The 19,757-nt window shown below is 34.3% G+C and overlaps 1 protein-coding gene across 1 annotated transcript in view; it reads right to left on the bottom strand.

Annotated features, from left to right (window-relative positions):
- The window catches only part of UFL1 (UFM1 specific ligase 1), a 60,343-nt gene that overhangs the window by 16,512 nt on the left and 24,074 nt on the right, over positions 1-19,757 (bottom strand). The window contains 7 exon segments of the mRNA NM_001243440.1: positions 9,430-9,596; positions 10,494-10,611; positions 12,412-12,528; positions 15,009-15,129; positions 16,829-17,008; positions 17,558-17,733; positions 19,064-19,210. Coding sequence (NP_001230369.1) covers positions 9,430-9,596; positions 10,494-10,611; positions 12,412-12,528; positions 15,009-15,129; positions 16,829-17,008; positions 17,558-17,733; positions 19,064-19,210 — 1,026 coding nt within the window.

Raw genomic sequence — 19,757 nt, 5'->3', positions numbered from 1 at the left:
AAAGCCTTTGTGAGACTCATAAGAAGAAAAGGCAGAAGGCTCAAATGAATAAGATCAGAAATGAAAAACTAGAAATTACAAACACCACGTAAATACATTAAAGGATACAGGACCATAAGAGACTGCTACAAGCAACTATATGCCAATAAAACAGACAACTTAGAAGAAATGGATACATTCTTAGAAAGGTACAGTCTTATAAGACTTAACCAGGAAGAAATACAAAGCCAAATGGACCAAACACAAGTCCTGAAATGGAAACTATGATTAAGAAACTTTCAAGTGCCTCCATTGTGGTGCGGACCTGCCAGGAAGCACTCCTTTGCCTCAGAGCTACCTGGCTAGCCCAACCTGCCCTCAGGAGGCACTGTAGTCCTGTGGAACAGCAGCCCAGCATTGCCTGTCCTCGGGAAGAGCTCTGCGGCCCAGGAGCACCAAGGCAAGCCCTGCCCATCCATGGGAAGGGCGCCTCCATCACGGTGAGGACCTGCCAGTCCCACCCGCCCTTGGGAAGCACTCTTTTGCCTCGGAGTGACCCTGCTAGCCCCACCCGTCTTTGGAAAATGCCCCGCTGCCTCAAAGAAGGCCGCCAACACTGCCAGCCCTCAGGAAACACTTAACAGCAGCGCCAGGGCAAATCCTGCCTGGCCATGGGGAGTGCACTTCCACCACGAAAAAGAAAAACACAAGCAAGATGAAAAAGCTCAGAACTATTCCCAGTTAAACCAACAGGAGAACTTACCTAAAGCAGTCAACAATGAAACAGACCTCTGTAGTATGACAGACTTGGAGTCTGAAAGGGACATAGTGAAAATACTGAAGGAATTAAAGAGAAGAAATGAACAGTAATGCAGACTCCCTCAGAAAGGAACTAGAAAATACAAGGAGGAGCCAAGAAAAACTAGAAAATTCATTTGCAGAGATGCAAATTGAGCTATGAGCAGTAAAAACCAGAATGAATAATACAGAGGAACGACTTAATGATGTGGAGGATAGAATAATGGAAATCACCCAAATCAGGACAGCAGACAGAAAACAAAATGAAAAAATGTGAAAGCAACATAAGAGACCTATGGGATAACATAAAGTGCCAATCTACACGTAATAGGAATTCCAGAAGGAGAGAAAAAAGAAAAGGGGAATGAAAATATATTTGAAGAAATTATCACTGGAAACTTTCCAAATCTAAAGGATACTGATATCAAGATACAGGAAGCACAGAGGGCCCCAAACAAGCTGAATCCAAATAGACCCACACCAAGACATAATAAAAATGGCAAAAGTTAATGATAAAGAGGATCCTAAAGGCATCAAGAGAAAAGCAAAGGGTCAATTGTAAGGGAATCCCCATAAGGCTATCAGCTGATTTCTCTACAGAAACACTACAGGCCAGGAGAGAATGGCAAGAAATATTTAAAGTGCTGGAAGGAAAAAATCTGCAACCTAGAATACTCCATCCAGCAAGAATATCATTTAAAATAGAAGGGTAAATAAAAATTTTTTCTAACAAACAAAAGCTAAAAGAATACAGCAATACAAAACACATTCTAAAAGAAATATTGAAAGGGCTTCTCTAAATTAAAAATAAAAAAGAGGAAGAACTAGGATGCAATCAGAGAGCAGTCACTCAATTAAGCCAGCATACAGATCTAATTACAAAGATGTTTAAAATAAAATTAAAAAAAAGACATCAAAATCATAAAATGTGGGCAAGGGAAGTAAGGAAATAAATACATTTTTTTCTTTTTTCTTTTTTAAAATTTTATTATGGTAATGAAGTGCTTGAAGCTACAGGACTATCAGGCTAAAACACAATTATAGGAAAGGGTTAACATACTTAAAAAGCAGGGCAAGCACAAATCAAAACCAAACATTACATTCACAAAAAATTAAAAGTACTCAAAGCAGAAAATCATCCAATCAAAAAGAAGAAAGGAAGAATGGAGAATCATAGAATCAACTGGAAAACGAGGTTTAAAATGGCAATAAATAATCATCTATCAATTATCACCTTAAATGTCAATGGACTGAATGCTCCAATCAAAAGACACAGAGTGGCTGACTGGATAAACAAGCAAAAACCTTCAATCTGCTTCCTACAAGAAACTCACCTTTGGACAAAGGACACATATAGATTGAAAGTGAGGGGGTGGGAAAAAATATTTCATGTCAATGGACATGACAGGAAAGCAGGAGTTACAATACTCAGACAAAACAGACTTTAAAACGAAGGCCGTAAAGAAAGAAAAAGAAGGATACTATTTAATGGTTAAATAGAATGGATCCATTCAAGAAGAGGATATTATAATCGCCAACATATATGCCCCAAATATAGGAGCACCCAGATACATACAACAAATATTAAAAGACATAAAAGGAGAAATCTATGGGAATACAATCATAGTAGGAGACATTAACACCCCACTCACATCAATGGACAAATCCTCTAGCCAGAAAACCAATAAAGCAACAGAGATCCTAAAGGACACAATAGAAAAGTTAGACTTAATTGACATTTTCAGGACATTACATCCAAAAAAATCAGAACACATTCTTCTCAAGTGCGCATGGAACATTTTCAAGAATTGACCACATATTGGGGCACAAAGCTAAACTCAACAAATTTAAGAGTAGAGAAATTATTTCAAGCAACTTCTCTGAGCACAATGGCATGAAACTAGAAATCAACCACAGGAAAATAAATGACAAAAAACCTACTACATGGAGACTAACAACATGCTACTAAAAAACCAATGGGTCAATGAGGAACACAAGAAGGAAATTAAAAGATACCTCGAGCCAAATGATAATGAAGACACAACCACTCGAAATCTACGGGATGCCGCAAAAGCAGTGGTCGGAGGGAAATTCATAGCAATACAGGCCTTCCTCACAAAAGAAGAAAAGTCTGAAATTGACAGCTTAACCCACCACATAAATGAATTAGAAAAAGAAGAATAAACAAAACCTAAAGTTAGCAGAAGGAAGGAAATCATAAAGATCAAAGAGGAAATCAATAAAATAGAGATTCAAAAAATGATAGACAAGATCACTCAAACCAAGAGCTGGTTCTTTGAAAAGGAAAACAAAATTGACAAACTTCTGGCTAGACTCACTAAGAAGAGGAGAGAAAGAACCCAAATAAGCAAAATAACGAATGAAAAAGGTGAAATCACAATGGATACTGCAGAAATACAAAAAAAAGTAAGAGAATACTATGAACAATTATATGCCAACAAATTTGACAATCTGGAAGAAATGGACAACTTTCTAGAGTCTTAAGAGCATGCCAAAACTGAATCAAGAAGAGACCAAATGAACAGACAAATCACTAGAAATGAAATTGATTATGTCATAAAAACACTCCTTACAAAAAAATAGTCCAGGACCAAATGGCTTCACAGGTGTATTCTACCAAAAATACAAAGAGGATCTGGTGCCTGTTCTCCTTAAACTTTTTCAAAAGGTTGAAGAAGGAACACTCCCAAAGACATTCTCTGACTCTACCATCACCCTAATTCTAAAACCAGACAGTACCACCAAAAAAGAAAACCATAGACCAATATCTTTGAATAATACAGACGCAAAAATTCTCAACAAAATTCTAGCCAACTGAATCCAACAACATATAAAAAAGATCATACTCCACATCAGGGTCACAAAGATGGTTCGACATACGCAAATCAATCAATGTCATACACCACATTAACAAAAGAAAAGTCAAAAACCATATGATCATCTCAATAGATGCAGAAAAAGCATCTGACAAAGTCCAACATCCATTCATGAGAAAAACCCTCACCAAAGTGGGTATAGAGGGAACATTTCTGAACATAATCAAAGCCATTTATGACAAACCCACAGCAAATATAATACTCAACAGAGAAAAACCGAAAGCCTTCTCACTAAAATCTGGAACAAGACAGGGATGCCGACCATCACCACTGCTATTCAATATAGTTTTGGAAGTCCTAGTCACAGCAATTAAACAAACAAAAGAAATAAAAGGCAGCCAAACAGTAAGAGAAGAGATAAAACTGTCACTTTATGCAGATGACATGTTTTTTTTTTTGGCTTTTTAGGGCTGCACCCACAGCATATGGAGGTTCTCAGGCTATGGGTCTAATTGGAGCTATAGCTGCTGACCTACACCACAGCCACAGCAACACCAGACCCAAGCTGAGTCTGCGACCTACACAACAGCTCAGGGCAACACCAGATCCTTAACCCACTGAGTGAGGCCAGGGATCGAACCTGCAACCTCATCGTTCATAGTTGGATTTGTTAACCACTGAGCCATGACGGGAACTCCAGACGACATGATATTATACATAGAAAACCCTAAGGATGCAACCCAAAAACTACCTGAACTGATGAACAAATTCAGCAAAATAGCAGGATATAAGATTAACATTCAGAAATCAGTCGGATTTCTGCATACAAACAATGAAATATTAGAAAAAGACTACAAAAATACAATACCTTTTATTTATTTATTTATTTATTTTGTCTTTTGTCTTTTTTTGTTGTTGTTTTGTTGTTGTTGTTGTTGTTGTTGCTATTTCTTGGGCTGCTCCCGCGGCATATGGAGGTTCCCAGGCTAGGGGTTGAATCGGAGCTGTAGCCACCGGCCTACGCCAGAGCCACAGCAATGCGGGATCCGAGCCACGTCTGCAACCTACACCACAGCTCACGGCAATGCCAGATCGTTAACCCACTGAGCAAGGGCAGGGACCGAACCCGCAACCTCATGGTTCCTAGTCGGACTCGTTAACCACTGCGCCACGACGGGAACTCCGAAAAATACAATACCTTTTAAAATTGCACTCCAAAAATCAAATACCTGGGAATACACCTGACCAAAGAGGTAAAAGACTTATATGCTGGGAACTATAAGAGATTAATGAAGGAAATTAAAGAAGATGTAAAGAAATGGAAAGATATTCCATGCTCTGGGGTTGGAAAAATTAACATCATAAAATGGCCATACTACCCAAAGTGATCTACAGATTCAATGCAATACCTATCAAATTACCCATGACATTTTTCACAGAACTAGAACAAACAATCCAAACATTTATATGGAACCACAAAAGACCCAGAATCACCAAAGTGGTACTGAGAAACAAAAACCAAGCAGGGGGCATAACTCTCCCAGACTTCAGGCAATATTATGAAGCCACAGTCATCAAGACAGTGTGGTACTGGTACCAAAACAGACAGACAGATGAATGGAACAGAATAGAGAACCCAGAAATAAACCCAGACACCTATGGTCAATTAATCTTTGACAAAGAAGGCAAGAACATAAAAGGGAAAGTCTATTCAGCAAGAATTGCTGGGAAACCTGGACAGCTGCATGCAAATCAATGAAACTAGAACACACCCTCACACCATGCATGAAAATAAACACAAAATGGCTGAAAGACCTAAATACCTAAATAAATAATAAAAAATAAAAAATAATAAAACATATAAAAATAAAAAAATAAATAAATAAGACAAGACACCATCAAACTCCTGGAAGAAAACATAGGCAAAACATTCTCTGACATCAACCTTACAAATGTTTTCTCAGGACAGTCTCCCAAAGCAACAGAAATAAAAGCAAAAATAAACCAATGGGACCCAATCAAACTGATAAGCTTTCGCACAGCAAAGGAAACCAAAAATAAAACAAAAAGACAACTGACAGAATGGGAGAAAATAGTTTCAAATGGTGCAACTGACAAGGACTTAACCTCTAGAATATACCAGCAACTTATACAACTCAACAGCACAAAAGCCAACAACCCAATGGAAAAATGGGCGAAAGTCCTGAATAGACATTTCTCCAAGGAAGATATACAGATGGCCAACAAGCACATGAAAAAATGCTTAACATCCGTGATTATTAGAGAAATGCAAATCAAAACTACCACGAGATACCACCTCACACCAGTCAGAATGGCCATCATTAAGAAGTCCACAAATAACAAGTGCTGGAGGGGGTGTGGAGAAAGGGGAACCCTCCTGCACTGTTGGTGAGAATGTAAACTTGTACGGCCACCATGGAGACCAGTATGGAGGTACCTTAGAAAACTATACATAGCAGTCCCACTTCTGGGCATATATGTAGACAAAACGGTCCTTAAAAAAGACACCTGAACCCACATGTTCATTACAGCACTATTCATAATAGCCAAGATATGGAAACAACCCGAATGTACATTGACAGATGTTTGGAAAAGGAAGATGTGGTATACATACACAATGGAATACTACTCAGCCATAAAAAGAACGACATAACACCATTTGCAGCAATGAGGATGGAACTAGAGACTCTCATCCTGATTGAAGTAAGTCAAAAAGTGACAGACAAATACCATACAATATCAGTTATATCTGGTATCTAATATACAGCACAAATGAAACTTTTCACACAAACGAAAATCATAGACTTGGAGAACAGACTTGTGGTTGCCTGGGAGGAGGAGGGGGTGGAGGGGGAGGGAGTGGGAGGGATTGGGAGCATGGGGTTAACAGATGCAAACTATTGCTCTTTAAATGGATTAGCAATGAGATCCTGCTGTGTAGCTCTGAGACCTATGTTTAGATACTTACTTCGCAACATGACAATGGGAGAAAAAATTATGTATGCATGCATGTGTTACTGGGTCCCCATGCTGTACAGCGGAAAACAAACAAACAAAAAACAATAAAAAAAAACTTGCTACAAAAAAAAGTCTAGGCTTGGATGGCTTCACAGATGAATTCTACTAAACATTTAGAGAAGAGTCCACATTTATCCTTCTGAAATTCTTCCAAAAAACTGAAGAGGAAGGATCACTCCCAAACTCATTCTATGAGACCACCATCAATCTGATACCACAACCAAACAAAGATACCACAAAAAAGAAAAAAAAAAAAAATTACAGGCCAGTATCATTGATGAAAACAGATACAAAAATCCTTGACAAAATTTTAGTAAACCACATAAAATGATCATATCATGACTTTGACCACCATGTTCAAGTGGGATTTATCCAACGGATGCAGGGATTTTTCAATGTTTGCAATCCAATCAGTGAAGAATATAAACCAAATGATCATCTCATTAGATGCAGAAAAATATTTTGACAAAATCCAACACCCACTTCTGATAAAAACCCTCCAGATAGTGGACATAGAGAGAACCTACCTCAACATAATAAAGGTCATTTATTACAAACCCACAGCTAACTAACATCAGGTTCAACAATAAAAGGTGAACGAATTCCTGCTAAGATGAGGAATAAGACGAGGATGTCCACTCTCACCACTTTTATTTAACAGGTTTTTCGAAGTCCAAGCTCCACGATTCAGAGAATAAAAAGAAATAAACGGAATCCAAATTGGAAAAGAAGTAAAACTACCACTGTTTGCAGATGACATGATAGTATACATAAAAAGTCTGAAAGATGCTTCCAGAAAACTATTAGAGCTCATCAATGAATCCAGTAAAGTTGCATGATACACAATTAATACACAGAAAACTGTTATATTTCTACATACCAGCAGTCAAAAAATCAGAAAGAGAAATTTGGGAAATGATCCTATTTACCATCACATCAAAAACAATAAAAAAACCAAAGAATAAACCTACCTAAAGAGACAAAAGACCTGTACTCTGAAAACAGTAAGATGCTAATGAAAGAAATCAAAGATGACACAAACAGATGGAATGATATACCATGCTCTTGAACTGGAAGAATCAATATTATTAAAATGACTATACTCTCCAAGACAATCTACAGATTCAGTTCAATCCCTATTAAATCATCAATGGCATTTTTCACAGAACTTGAACAACAGCTTTACAATTTATATGGAAACACAAAAGACCTGGAATAGCCAAAGCTATCCTGAGAAAGAAAAATGGAGCTGGAGGAATCAGGCTTCCTGACTTCAGAGTATACTACAAAGGTACAGTCACTAAAACAGTATGGTAATGGCACAAAAAATGGAAATACAGATCAATGGAACACAACAGAAAGCCCAGAAATAAACCCATGAACCTAGGGTCAACTATCTATGACAAAGGAGGCAAGAATATGCAATGGAGAAAAGAAAGTCTCTTCAATAAGCTGGGGTGCAATATTGGACAGCTACACGTAAAAGAATGAAATTAGAATGCTGTAACACCATACCAAAAAAAAAAACACCTCAAAATAGATTAAAGATCTAAATATAAGACCAAATACTATAAAACTCTTAGAGGAAAACACACACAGAACATTCTGTGACATAAACCACAGCAATATTTTCTCAGATATACCTCCTAAAGTAATGAAAATAAAAACAAAAATAAACAAATGGGACCTAATTAAAAGTTTTTGCACAGAAGAAATCATAAGCAAAATGAATTAATCCCCAAAACATATACAAACAATTCATGAAGCTCAAAATCAAAAGAGCCAACAATCAAAAAATGGGGAGAAGACCTACTAATATGTTTCTCCAAATAAGACACACAGATGGCCAAAAACACATGAAAATGCTCAACACCACTAATTAGAGCAATGTAAATCAAAACTACTAGGAGGTACCATCTCACACTAGCCAGAAGGGATACTGTCCAAAAGTTTATATAAACAATAAATGTTGGAGATAGTGCAATGAAAAGGGAATCTTCTTGTATAACAATGGTAAACAATATGGAGGTTCCTCAAAAATTAAAAATAGAAACACCATATGACACAGCAATCCCATTCCTGGGCATGCATATATACAGAGGAAACCACAATTCAAAAAGATACATGCACCCCAATATTCACCACAGAACTATTTACAATAACCAAGACATGAATGCAACCTAAATGTCCACTGACCAAGGAATGGATAAAGAAGATAAGATGTAGGCAATGGAATATTAGTCAGCCATAAAGAGGAAGGAAACAATGCCACTTGTAGCAACATGGATGGACCTAGAGATTATTTTGCCAAGTGAAGTTTAGTAACATTGTGAAAGACTGCTATCACTTATATGTAGAATCTAAAAAAAGATACAAATGAACTCATTTGCAGAACAGAAATAGATTCACAGACTTTGAAAACAAATTTGACAGGTGGTAGAGGGAGGAATGGACTTGAGGTTTGACACTGGCATATGCACACTGGTATACTGAATGAATGGCCAGCAGGAATCTGCTATACAGCACAGGGAACTCTATAATAATCAGTGATGGTCTATATGGGAAAAGAATCTGAAAAAGAATGGATGTGTGTATATGTATAAATGAATCACTTTGTTGTATAGCAGTAATTATCACATTGTAAATCAACTATGCTTCAATAAAATTTTTAAAAATGAAAAATAACCATTGTAATTCAACTGTACTTTAATAAAATAAAAAAAGAATTCCAAAAACAACTAGAGAATCAATGACAAAACAGTATTAAATATAATACCTGTGAAGAACTTGGTCCCTTTTTCAAATAATCGAATATTATTGTAAAGGTTTGAAACCTCTTCTTGCAAGTCCTTGATTGTGCGCTTTCTGCCAGTTCCAGAGGCAGAAGAAGTTGAAGACATGAATACTGAACGTACCACTTCAAGATAAGTTTTATTTAGTGGTCTGTGTATGAGATAGATATATTTAGTTTATTAAAACGTACTGGGCTTGTGTAGATAAGAAATTCTGCTTTTATGGGATAAGGCTTTAAATAAGATTCCTACTTTTTTAAAAATAAAAATTTGAAGAGTAGGTCACAAGAATTTTCTCTCAAATCCCAGGAATTATAACTTAAATGAATTATTCTTCTCATTTTTAAAGTACTCATAATTATTGTACTAAAGCCAACAAGAACACAACAAAAAAAAGCTTCATTTTAAATTCAATTCAAAGCAACTTTTTACAGTTAACTTGGAGAATATTAGACTATAAATCTATTCCCCATCCTCAGGAAAAATTTAAATTCTCAGTTTTTAAAGTACTATAATAGATATTAAAAAAAACCTTTTTATAACCAAAATCTCAGAATAGATTATTTTTAAAAGTAATGGAAAATGATTAATAACTATTTCATCTCTTTGCATATGGAAAATGTAATTATGTTACATATTCAAGCACAAGAATGCTCACTTAAATTTATAAAAAAAAATCTGTCAAATCCAGATAGAAGATGCTCTTTTCATTTTAGATGTTACTTTTCATGCAACGGAAGGGACCAGCCAGTGATCAGTGCTATTCTTCTCCCAACTAGGATGGTAAGATTAGTGAAGAACAATGCCCCAGTCTCCTGCCCTGTATTTCCCATACTGCCTTGCCCAGAGCACTTATATATTTAATGAACTGTTTCTGTAAGTAAACAAAATCTGGAATTTGGTTACTAGGTTAAATTAGGTTTTAACCTAGTCTAAATGGAAAAGAAAACATCTAAATTATATGTTGTCTATGATCTTGGTGAAAATTTTAGGTAATAACTCACTAAATTTCTATCATAAAAAAGAAAACATATGTTCTTATACTTGCTTTATTAAGTACTCGGCAAGTTCAGAAATAAACTCCTCAGGGGCATCTTGTAAATGTTTTCTTAAAAAATCTTCAATCTCATCTTGGAACATAAAAGTGATCTCTGGTTTCTTCCTTCCTGTAATAAAAATGAGCCATAGGAAAAACCAAGAAAAACAAAACAACAAGCTACATGCAAATAAAGTTCCATTAATATATTTAATAAGATGGTAATTCATTCACTGCCTACCATAAAGTCTCTAATACTGTTTTCGTCACCAAAACTGCCAATTTCAAATTTCAATAACTCTTGAAAACTGTTAAAGTAGGAAATACAGTGCCAGTTCTTTTGAGTAATAATTTTCTAACTTGTTTTCTCCAAGTCAGTCAAAAATAATAAAGATGATTTCACTCCAAACTAACCTGGATGATGCACATAGCTGGAAATCAAAACAAGTGGATAGAAAAAAAAAAAAAAAAACTTTGAGGAAATGACAATTTCTCTTTGTTGAAAATGGATACTGAGCAGAATTTCCTTATTTATAAAAATAAATATTTACTAAAAATCAAATTCTTAAAATTTATATGAGCATTATAGGAAAAATCTTTATAATCAAGTAAACCACACACATCTCCAGTAGAATTAAGCTAAAATGTCTTTTTGGAAAGGCATGGATGAAAAAAAAAAACTCACAATTTTATACCTATAATTTATTTTTGCTCTTACAAGAATAATTCTATACCAAGGAAAATTTGTATGCAGCTACTGTAATGAAAATGATTTTTAACTGTGGAAATGCTATGTCTAATCACTTGGAAAAGTCTGAGTTGCAAAGAAATCTAACAATATTTCCATTATTAATTGTAAAGGCATAAAAGAAGTAATTATTTCCAGCTAAATTAGGTTATTGAACATAAAAATGAAACATAAATAAAAACAGAATGGCTCAAAAATCACTTATCACTATGCATCAAGATCTAATCGTTCTAATTTAGTACACTGAATGATTGTATCAGAAACATGGAGAATGAAAATGTTTTATTTCTTTGTAAAAAATTTATCAAAAGTAGTTTGAACAGTGCTTGTCTTCTCATTCTCTAAACTTAAAAAACAGAGCAAGCATCTTTTTTATGCCTGGACAAGTTGTCATACTCCTTTTTTAACTCTGGATCAGCTTCCAACATTTCATCCTTTGCCCTTTTAATATTGTGAAACATCTCTGGGAATTCCTTTAATGTGAAGCTTTTTGCCAACTTCACATCCTCTAAGACATTTTTATCCTTTTCGTCAAAGCCATTTCCCTCATTTACGTCAAGTGTGCCTTTACCAAGTTTCTCTGCCTGCCTGGCTAGAGTCTCTTGAAAAAAAGCAACATTTAATATTCCCACAGTCAGGTATTTCTTCTGTAACTTCATTTATCCTTGATTCATATTTTATATCCAATGTTATCATTTTTCCCTTCTTAGCTGTACTTTCATCTTTGTTGGCCAATTCCCTTTTTTGACTATCCATTTTTGTAAAATGTCACATGGATTTATCACTGGGGGACAAGGAGGCAACACAGCTACAAGCTGTGTTTTCTGTGCATAAAGTGAATTAAGAGATGCACAGTGATCAACCTCTGACAAACTTTAAAATAAGTGATGTGACTGTCACAGATCAGGAATCACACCTGCTACTTATGTGCTGATATGTGGACTAGGGAATCAGCAAAGTTTGTAGTTTAGACAAATACTCACAGTTAATATACTCTGGTAACTAAAATATGAACTGTTATTGGGGAACTGATTTTATTTAACTGTGAAATTTGTTCCCAGTGAAACTGTGCAAGGCAAGGGCATCCTGTATAAGCAGACATCTTAAGATGTATGCATCTTAAGAAAATGTTAAAAAAAACATGCATATGTGGGAAAAAAAGAGTGAAACAAGGCTACACACCAGTGTGAGATGACTCATCATCACTATCGTCATCTTTTCTTCCTTTCTTCTTGATTTTTTTAATTTTGTACTCTCTGGCATTGCCACCACCTCCTCCTCTCACACTTCCACTGCCCTCTGGAGGAAAATTACATTAGTTAGTATTACCTAAATTACTATTTTTAGAAATGACATTATATTGCTGTATTTAACTTTAGAAAGATAAAAGCCAAATAAAAACAAGTTTTGTAAATTCAGTCAATAAAATTTAATAAATACTAAAATATGAAATATTTTGAATTTGAGCAACTCACTTAGATAGCCTGCCTGCTCTAAATGCAGTCTTTTCCTCTTTCTCTAATGATACCTATTTTCAGTATCTTTGACTGGCTTTTTCTTGGCCAAACCCATTCCTTTACCTCCTCTTCTATTTTCCTCAAAGGTGCTCTAATTTGCTCAACTACAGCCTCATTAATATACCCTAATATAGTATTTCACAAATTTACTACTACTTCGTTTTGTGTTCTTGACTGAAAGCTTATTCCTCAGGTTTATAGGAGACATCCTGACTCTCCCTCCACCCAAAAAGATAATGAACTACTTGAGCAGGGAGCATGTCCCCCTAGTGTTTGTATCCTTGGGGTTAAGGCAATGTTTGACACATAACAGGTGCTCAATAAATGATCATAAATTTTAAATTGGTTAAGTAGAAAAATAAAGTTCTCAACCATCTACTGGCTAAATGAAGATAAAAATATACAAACTATGAAACAGTAAATAAAAGTAAAAAAATGTTAGAGGTAAATTTCATCTCTATAAGATACTTACATTTAAAATATGAATTCAAAAACAGAAGACTAAAATATTATATTATTTAATAACAGAAAAACAGAATAGTAATCGGATTTTGTTACGTTGAAAATTACTGAAAAAAATAAATATTCATTTACTTTCTTTTGGTCTTTTTTTAGGGCTGCACCCACAGCATACGGAAGTTCCCAGGCTAGGGGTTGAATTGGAGCTATAGCCACCGGCCTAAGCCACAGCCATAGCAACGCAGGATCCAAGCCATGTCTGTGACCTACACCATATCTCCTGGCAACACCAGATGCTTAAACCACTGGGTGGGGCCAAGGACTGAACCCATGTCCTCGAGGATACTAATCAGGTTCATTACTGCTGAGCCACCATGGGAACTCCATGAAAATATATTTATTCATAAAATATTCAATTTTTTCAATAAAAAAATTTATATAAATGAAAGATCTTTTCCTAAACTCTAAGAATTCCCTTAGATTTCATCATATCCTATAAGTTCTATTAATTTATCTTCCTTTGCTTTTATGATAGATAAATATAAGTCTAAAGTATTTTTTACATTTGGTAATACGTTTCTTATGGGGAAGATGTTCATGTTTAACATTATTCCATGAACTGTAATCAAACAATTACAATAGCACTATCACTAAGAACAAAATACCAGATGACCTTGAATTTTAAGGAAAAAACCAACTAGTTATTCTGACATAAGTGCACTAATTGATTAAGATGGATTTATAACTACGTCTTCAAATAATACGATAAAATACGCATGGCTGTGAATACTAATGTGGTTTACTGGGGTAATTTACCATGTAATTTTCCCAGAATAGAAATTTCAAAATATCATTATTGAAAGATTTTGCAGAAGAATTTTGAAAGTAAAACAATCTTAAAAGAAATAGGAGTGAATTCTGACAGCAAATAAAAATGAAGTTTTTGTAACCCATGTTCAATATAGTATATTTAAGTGAAATGTGTCTGCTGAACATTTAATTTCTTTAACCCTGATACAGCACTAAAAAAATTATTCCTACTATAAAAAGTATGGAAAATATATATTAATTTCCAAATACAAGTTACCAGTGTATCAGGGCTACCAAGGATAATTTCCAGTGACTCTAGATTAAAAAAAGAAATATAAAAAAATCTTCTTGGGAAATTAATTTATTCAATAAATATTTATGGGGCACTTAAAATACACCAAGGAGTGCTCTAAGTACTAGGGAAACAATAATAAATGAGGTGGGAGAAGAGTCCCAAAGGATAAAAAGCACATCATAGTGATAAAAGTGATGTAAAAAAACTGGGAAGATAATATGATGGAAAAGTGACAGTGTGTCTACTACTCTGGATGGTTAGAGAGGCCTCTGTGAGGAACTAACATTTAAAGGTGAGCTCTTAATGATAAGAAGAAAATAGTTACTTGAAGTTCAGAAGAAAACATTCCGGTACAGGGAAAAGCTTGCGCAAAGGGCTTGAGATGAACACAAGCTTGCAAAGTTTGAGATTAAAAAAAAAAAAAAAAGCTATTGGGGCTGGAACATAAAGATGAGATGGGAGCAGGAGGTCATGACATTAGCATAGTTCTCACAAAATTAAACACAGAATAAATAATGACCACTATTTTCATTTTTATAATCAAAGTTATTAATTCATTAGCAAGATTTGGTTAGTATTAGCAGTGAAAGGTGAATCAATCAAATAAAAGGCCTTTCAAAAGACCTAATAAACGGAATGTTCACTGCAACAAATAAAAAACTCATTATGAAACTTCGCTATTAATAATAATTTGTTACCTGTTGCTTTCCTCCTTCGTTCATCTTTTTTATCTTTTTTATTTGTATTAGTGCTTTCTAAACTGGAGATTTGTTTCAAATCTTCTTCAGTGATTAAATGAACAGGATTATTTTTCATTTCCTGAAATAAAACATGCTCATTTTTTGTAGAAAAAAATATACAGTAGTACAAAAAGCTTAAAAATTGTTTATATACTCACATCCTAACTATTCTTATTTGGTTTCATTGCTAAAACTGTAGTGCTCTGTCTTAGCTGCCGCTCACTCAGACTGTTTTTCCTGGCTAAAAATCAGTGTCTTCCCTTACTGTTCTTGGCTTTTTGTATCTATTACCAGCTAATGAGAAATCCTATCCAGTCACTGAACAACCGATCACACAGCATCAGATGCAATCCTCTTTAACCATTACTGGCTGATTTTACCACTTGCTCCCTTTCTTTCTGAGATTTCCAAGTCCAGTGCCCCTTGGTATCTGAGATTACTAGAAAGATAACAAAATCGCCATCCCCACCATAATGATTATATATGAATTGCATACTTTGTCACGTAAACTTTTTTCCCCTCTGGACTCATTCTTTATCTCTGCTTTTCATAATTTAAGTTAGAAACAATGAACTATTTCTAAGTTCAGAAAATGGTTCTTTATCATGGGAGAGGGTTCTAAATCTGTAGAGACAAACACACATTTTCACATTAAAAATATTTCCTTGTTTTCCAAAGAAATATGTTTAGAATATTGACAATTCAAAGAAAAGAATCACTTTTTTCTCCTGCATTTATTTTTATGGTTGGAGGGAGGAGCCCAAGGAAAGAAAAAAAATGGATAAATTTTTATTTTAGTAAAAGGTCACAAATAAAAATAATAGTCATTTAGTAATTTGTAACTAACATATACCAGACTTTTTATTTACACTGCCCCTCAGTTTATAGTTATCCTTGTGAGAGTAGGTATCACTATCCTTTTCTTTGTAGATGAGGAAACTAGAGGTCTATTTGTCAAAGCCAACAGAGAGTAAACAAGTTGAAATTAGAATTCAGGTTTACTGACATCAATCCTGTGTACTTTTTACTCCTCTCTGCTGCTTTGCAGGTCAAATGTAGAATGCTATCTCATTTTATTTTAGATTAATAAGGAGTGTAAAAGGAATATAGATGAATGCAAATTATATATTTAATAAGCCCTTATGAATTTATTAACAGTCTCACCAAGATAAATGGGCTTCTTCTATCTATTTGTGAGCAGCTTTGTAAGCAGATGGTGGTGTTAACTAGAAACATGAACTGAACAGCCATTAAAGCAGACCTGGCATGACCATCACCTCTAAAAACTTCTAAGCAGTTCCTCAGAGGAACTAATCAATTTTGATTTAGTAACAATTTCTTTCCTCAATAAGTTATCCTGTTGGCATACCCCAAATAGGTAATATTAATAAAGCTCTGCTAAATTCAGTAAATATACTGTGCACTGATTGATAAATATTACTATATACTTATCCATATACCACAGATATCATTTTAATGGCTTTTAATATTGGACCTATACCCTCAGGTTACTTCATTGTGAAATGTGTAATTTCTTTTATAAGATTTCAATTCATAAAATCAGCTTCCTAAGTTCTAATTTATATATCTGATGGGAATGAAGGAGAAAAACAAATCCAGGAAAGAAAAATAAAAAGAAATGATGCACTGAAGGAAAAGAAGGTAAGAAACAGTCTTTGGTTTTGGGTATAATGCTTACCTCATTTTTCAAAAATCATAAGATGATTCTAATGTAAAAATACTGTTAAAATTAGTAGATGAAGGAAAATCTGACATACCTTTTCAGCTTTTTGGTGCATCGGTTCACTGAACAATTCTACACAGTCATTTATAAATTTTTCACTGACTACAACAGTGTCACTAAAGACTACAGCTGAAGTCTGTTTGCTGAGTGCTCTCAAAAGGTGTTGAAGCAGTATTGCAGCATCTTCAACTGACAAGGAACTGGGTAGCAGAGGCTAATTACAAACAAAATAAGAACAAAGTATAAATGTAATACAATACAGATATAGCATTTGTTATATATAATATGCTTTCATTAAATCTACGGGGTCTCAGAACCATCTATGTGCTGGCAGCTTCCCAAATTATATTTCTGCTTTTCTCATTAACCTGAACTCTGAAATCACATATCCTACTTCTTCCCTAACCTCCCCACTCTGATATCTAACAGGCATCTCACATTTTAACATATCCTGTTTAAAACAATGTGGATTTATATCTCCTGCCCACAGACTCCCATGTTCTCTTTCCCATCATTCTCCCATCCCAATTTAGAACCACTGGATGTTGATGTTCCATATATAAAAAAATCACCCTTCTTCAAAAGGTAAGAAGTCTTCAAGCATAAAATAATTATGATTATTTGTTATAATAATGACTACTAGAATTTAGCCCTAAAGCCATGACTATCTTTGTGTATTCTATTCTCAAAATGGTCATATACTAGTGAAATATCAGTTGCCACCAGTTTAAAGAAAAATTAAGAAGAAAAAGATAAAACATACAGCAATATCAACCCATGTTCCAGAGCTGATGGCTTCCTCTACTGATGCTTCCACCTGATCCACAAGTCCTTGACCAATACAAGCTGCTTTTAAGAACAAGAGCTGTATAGTCTTATATCTTTTCTTTATGTAACTCACAGCATCTGGGATTCCAAGTCTGGACAAAGCATCAAATTCTATAAATACATCACAAAGTTGGAACAGAACTGTCAATCATTCACACCTTTTAGAAATCTTAGAAAAAGTTAAGTTCTACCAAAATCTATTCTTTGGGAATGTATTATATTCTAATATTGCCTTCATAAGTATAAAATATAGAAGGTTACCACAGTTTATTCCCTGATTATGTTACTTTAACAATTTTTTATTATTAAACATATTTGTAGAAAAATTCATTCAAGTACTTCATTAATCCAGCTATGTCACTTCCTCTCTAATCAAGGGGACAAAGGGAAATATGAGGACTAAAGAGTAATAAAAGTAGAAATGGGGTAAAGGAATGTAATGGTTGAAGTAGAGAAAAAAAGAAATTCATTTTGCTTATTACAGTTATCTACAGGAATGGAATTTATTTCTCAAAAGTTTCATCAAATGAGGACAAAGCAATTCTCTAGTCTAATTTAAACTAGTAAAAGATTTAGCATTTAACAGAAGTACAAACTTAAGACTTTAATTTGCAGCCATTAAAGTTAATGGAGATATCTACCATCCTCTCTCTGGCCCTAAAGAATTATATTTAAGAAAATTAATTACAACAAAATTCTAATTCAAGTCCTTGGCTGAAGAAACTGAAAAGGTACATTACAGGAAGTCAAGGAAACATAAGGTAAACCCAGTATTCATTCTAGCAAATTTTAACTGAATGCTAATGACTTATAGGTTTACTTATTTATAGGTAAATGATCTCTTATGTAATTTGACTTGGGTTATGAAATTGGTCCAACTCAGTCCTGAATCTCTCTCTCTCTCTCACACACACACACACACACTGTTTCAATGATTAAATTTAATCAATATACTTGATCCAAATGACAGAACCTCATAAATATTATTTAGAATAATTTCAATGTTTCTGAAATAGTGGATAAGTAATAAAAATAAATACTGTAAGACTGATAGCCAAAAAAATATTTCTAAGATTATGTAACTAAACAAACAAAAGAACCAGGCAACTGCATAAGTTATAGGATTAATAAGTATAATTAATTTTTACGAATTAAAAAGTACTTGAAGTATTTTATATATAGTATCACATTACTGGGAGGATGATAACAATTTACTACCAGCTTTTGGCCTTTCTACATTATAACAGTTCAATAACTATGGAATTAAACTCAGTTACATGAGCCACAGAAACCTGCAGTGTGACTACTTTTGTACTCAAAAAGAACCACTGCAATCTGCTGGCAACAATAAAGTACATGCGTATTCCCAGGGCTAATACAATCTTTCTAGGAATGTGTTTAGAATTACAAATGAGTTTCAGTTAAAAAAAAAAAGACTTACCTAGATAACCATTCTGCCTGAAAAAAGAATCTACCCAAGTACTTTGTGTTCTGGAGTAAATGTCAGGGACAAACACCGCCTTATCCTGTCTTCCACCAACCACGGTGCCTCGTAAGCGTCCACTATTAACAAGTTCCTCAAGAACAGCTTAAAAGGAAACCAAACAAATAGCAATAAATCAGAGTAGGTAAAAAAATCTCAAAAGTAATACACTATTACAAATTACATAATATTATTAATTGTGAAATAATGCTATTTCACAATTCCGTTATTCTTACCCTTTAAAAATTATAATTTAAAATTCAAATTGCATATGAAAGACACTATATTTTAGACAAAACTCTCCTGTCATTTATGAGAATACTCAGGTCATAAATTTCGGAAATTCTGGCAACTTGCTAAAGACGCTGGACTTGTAATTCAAACTAGTTAATATTAATGTTGAATTTTTTTAGTCTGAGTAATTTTGGGGAAAAAAATGCCGTTATTTATCTCATGATTAAAAGTAGATGACTACACACTTTGAGAATAGACAATAACAATCACTAGTGTTACTAAGTTCAAATTTCTCATTTTTAGAAAAAAATCAGGACACCTGGATCCTATTAGAATCAACAGTGTAAAATAAAGCCATGAAAATTTGTACAAATTATTTCATTTCCACTGTTTAAACTGAAGCAACACATTTTAACCC

Source organism: Sus scrofa, chromosome 1 (genome assembly GCF_000003025.6).
Source record: "Sus scrofa isolate TJ Tabasco breed Duroc chromosome 1, Sscrofa11.1, whole genome shotgun sequence".
NCBI lineage: Eukaryota > Metazoa > Chordata > Mammalia > Artiodactyla > Suidae > Sus > Sus scrofa.
This window is presented reverse-complemented; position numbering and strand designations above follow the sequence as displayed.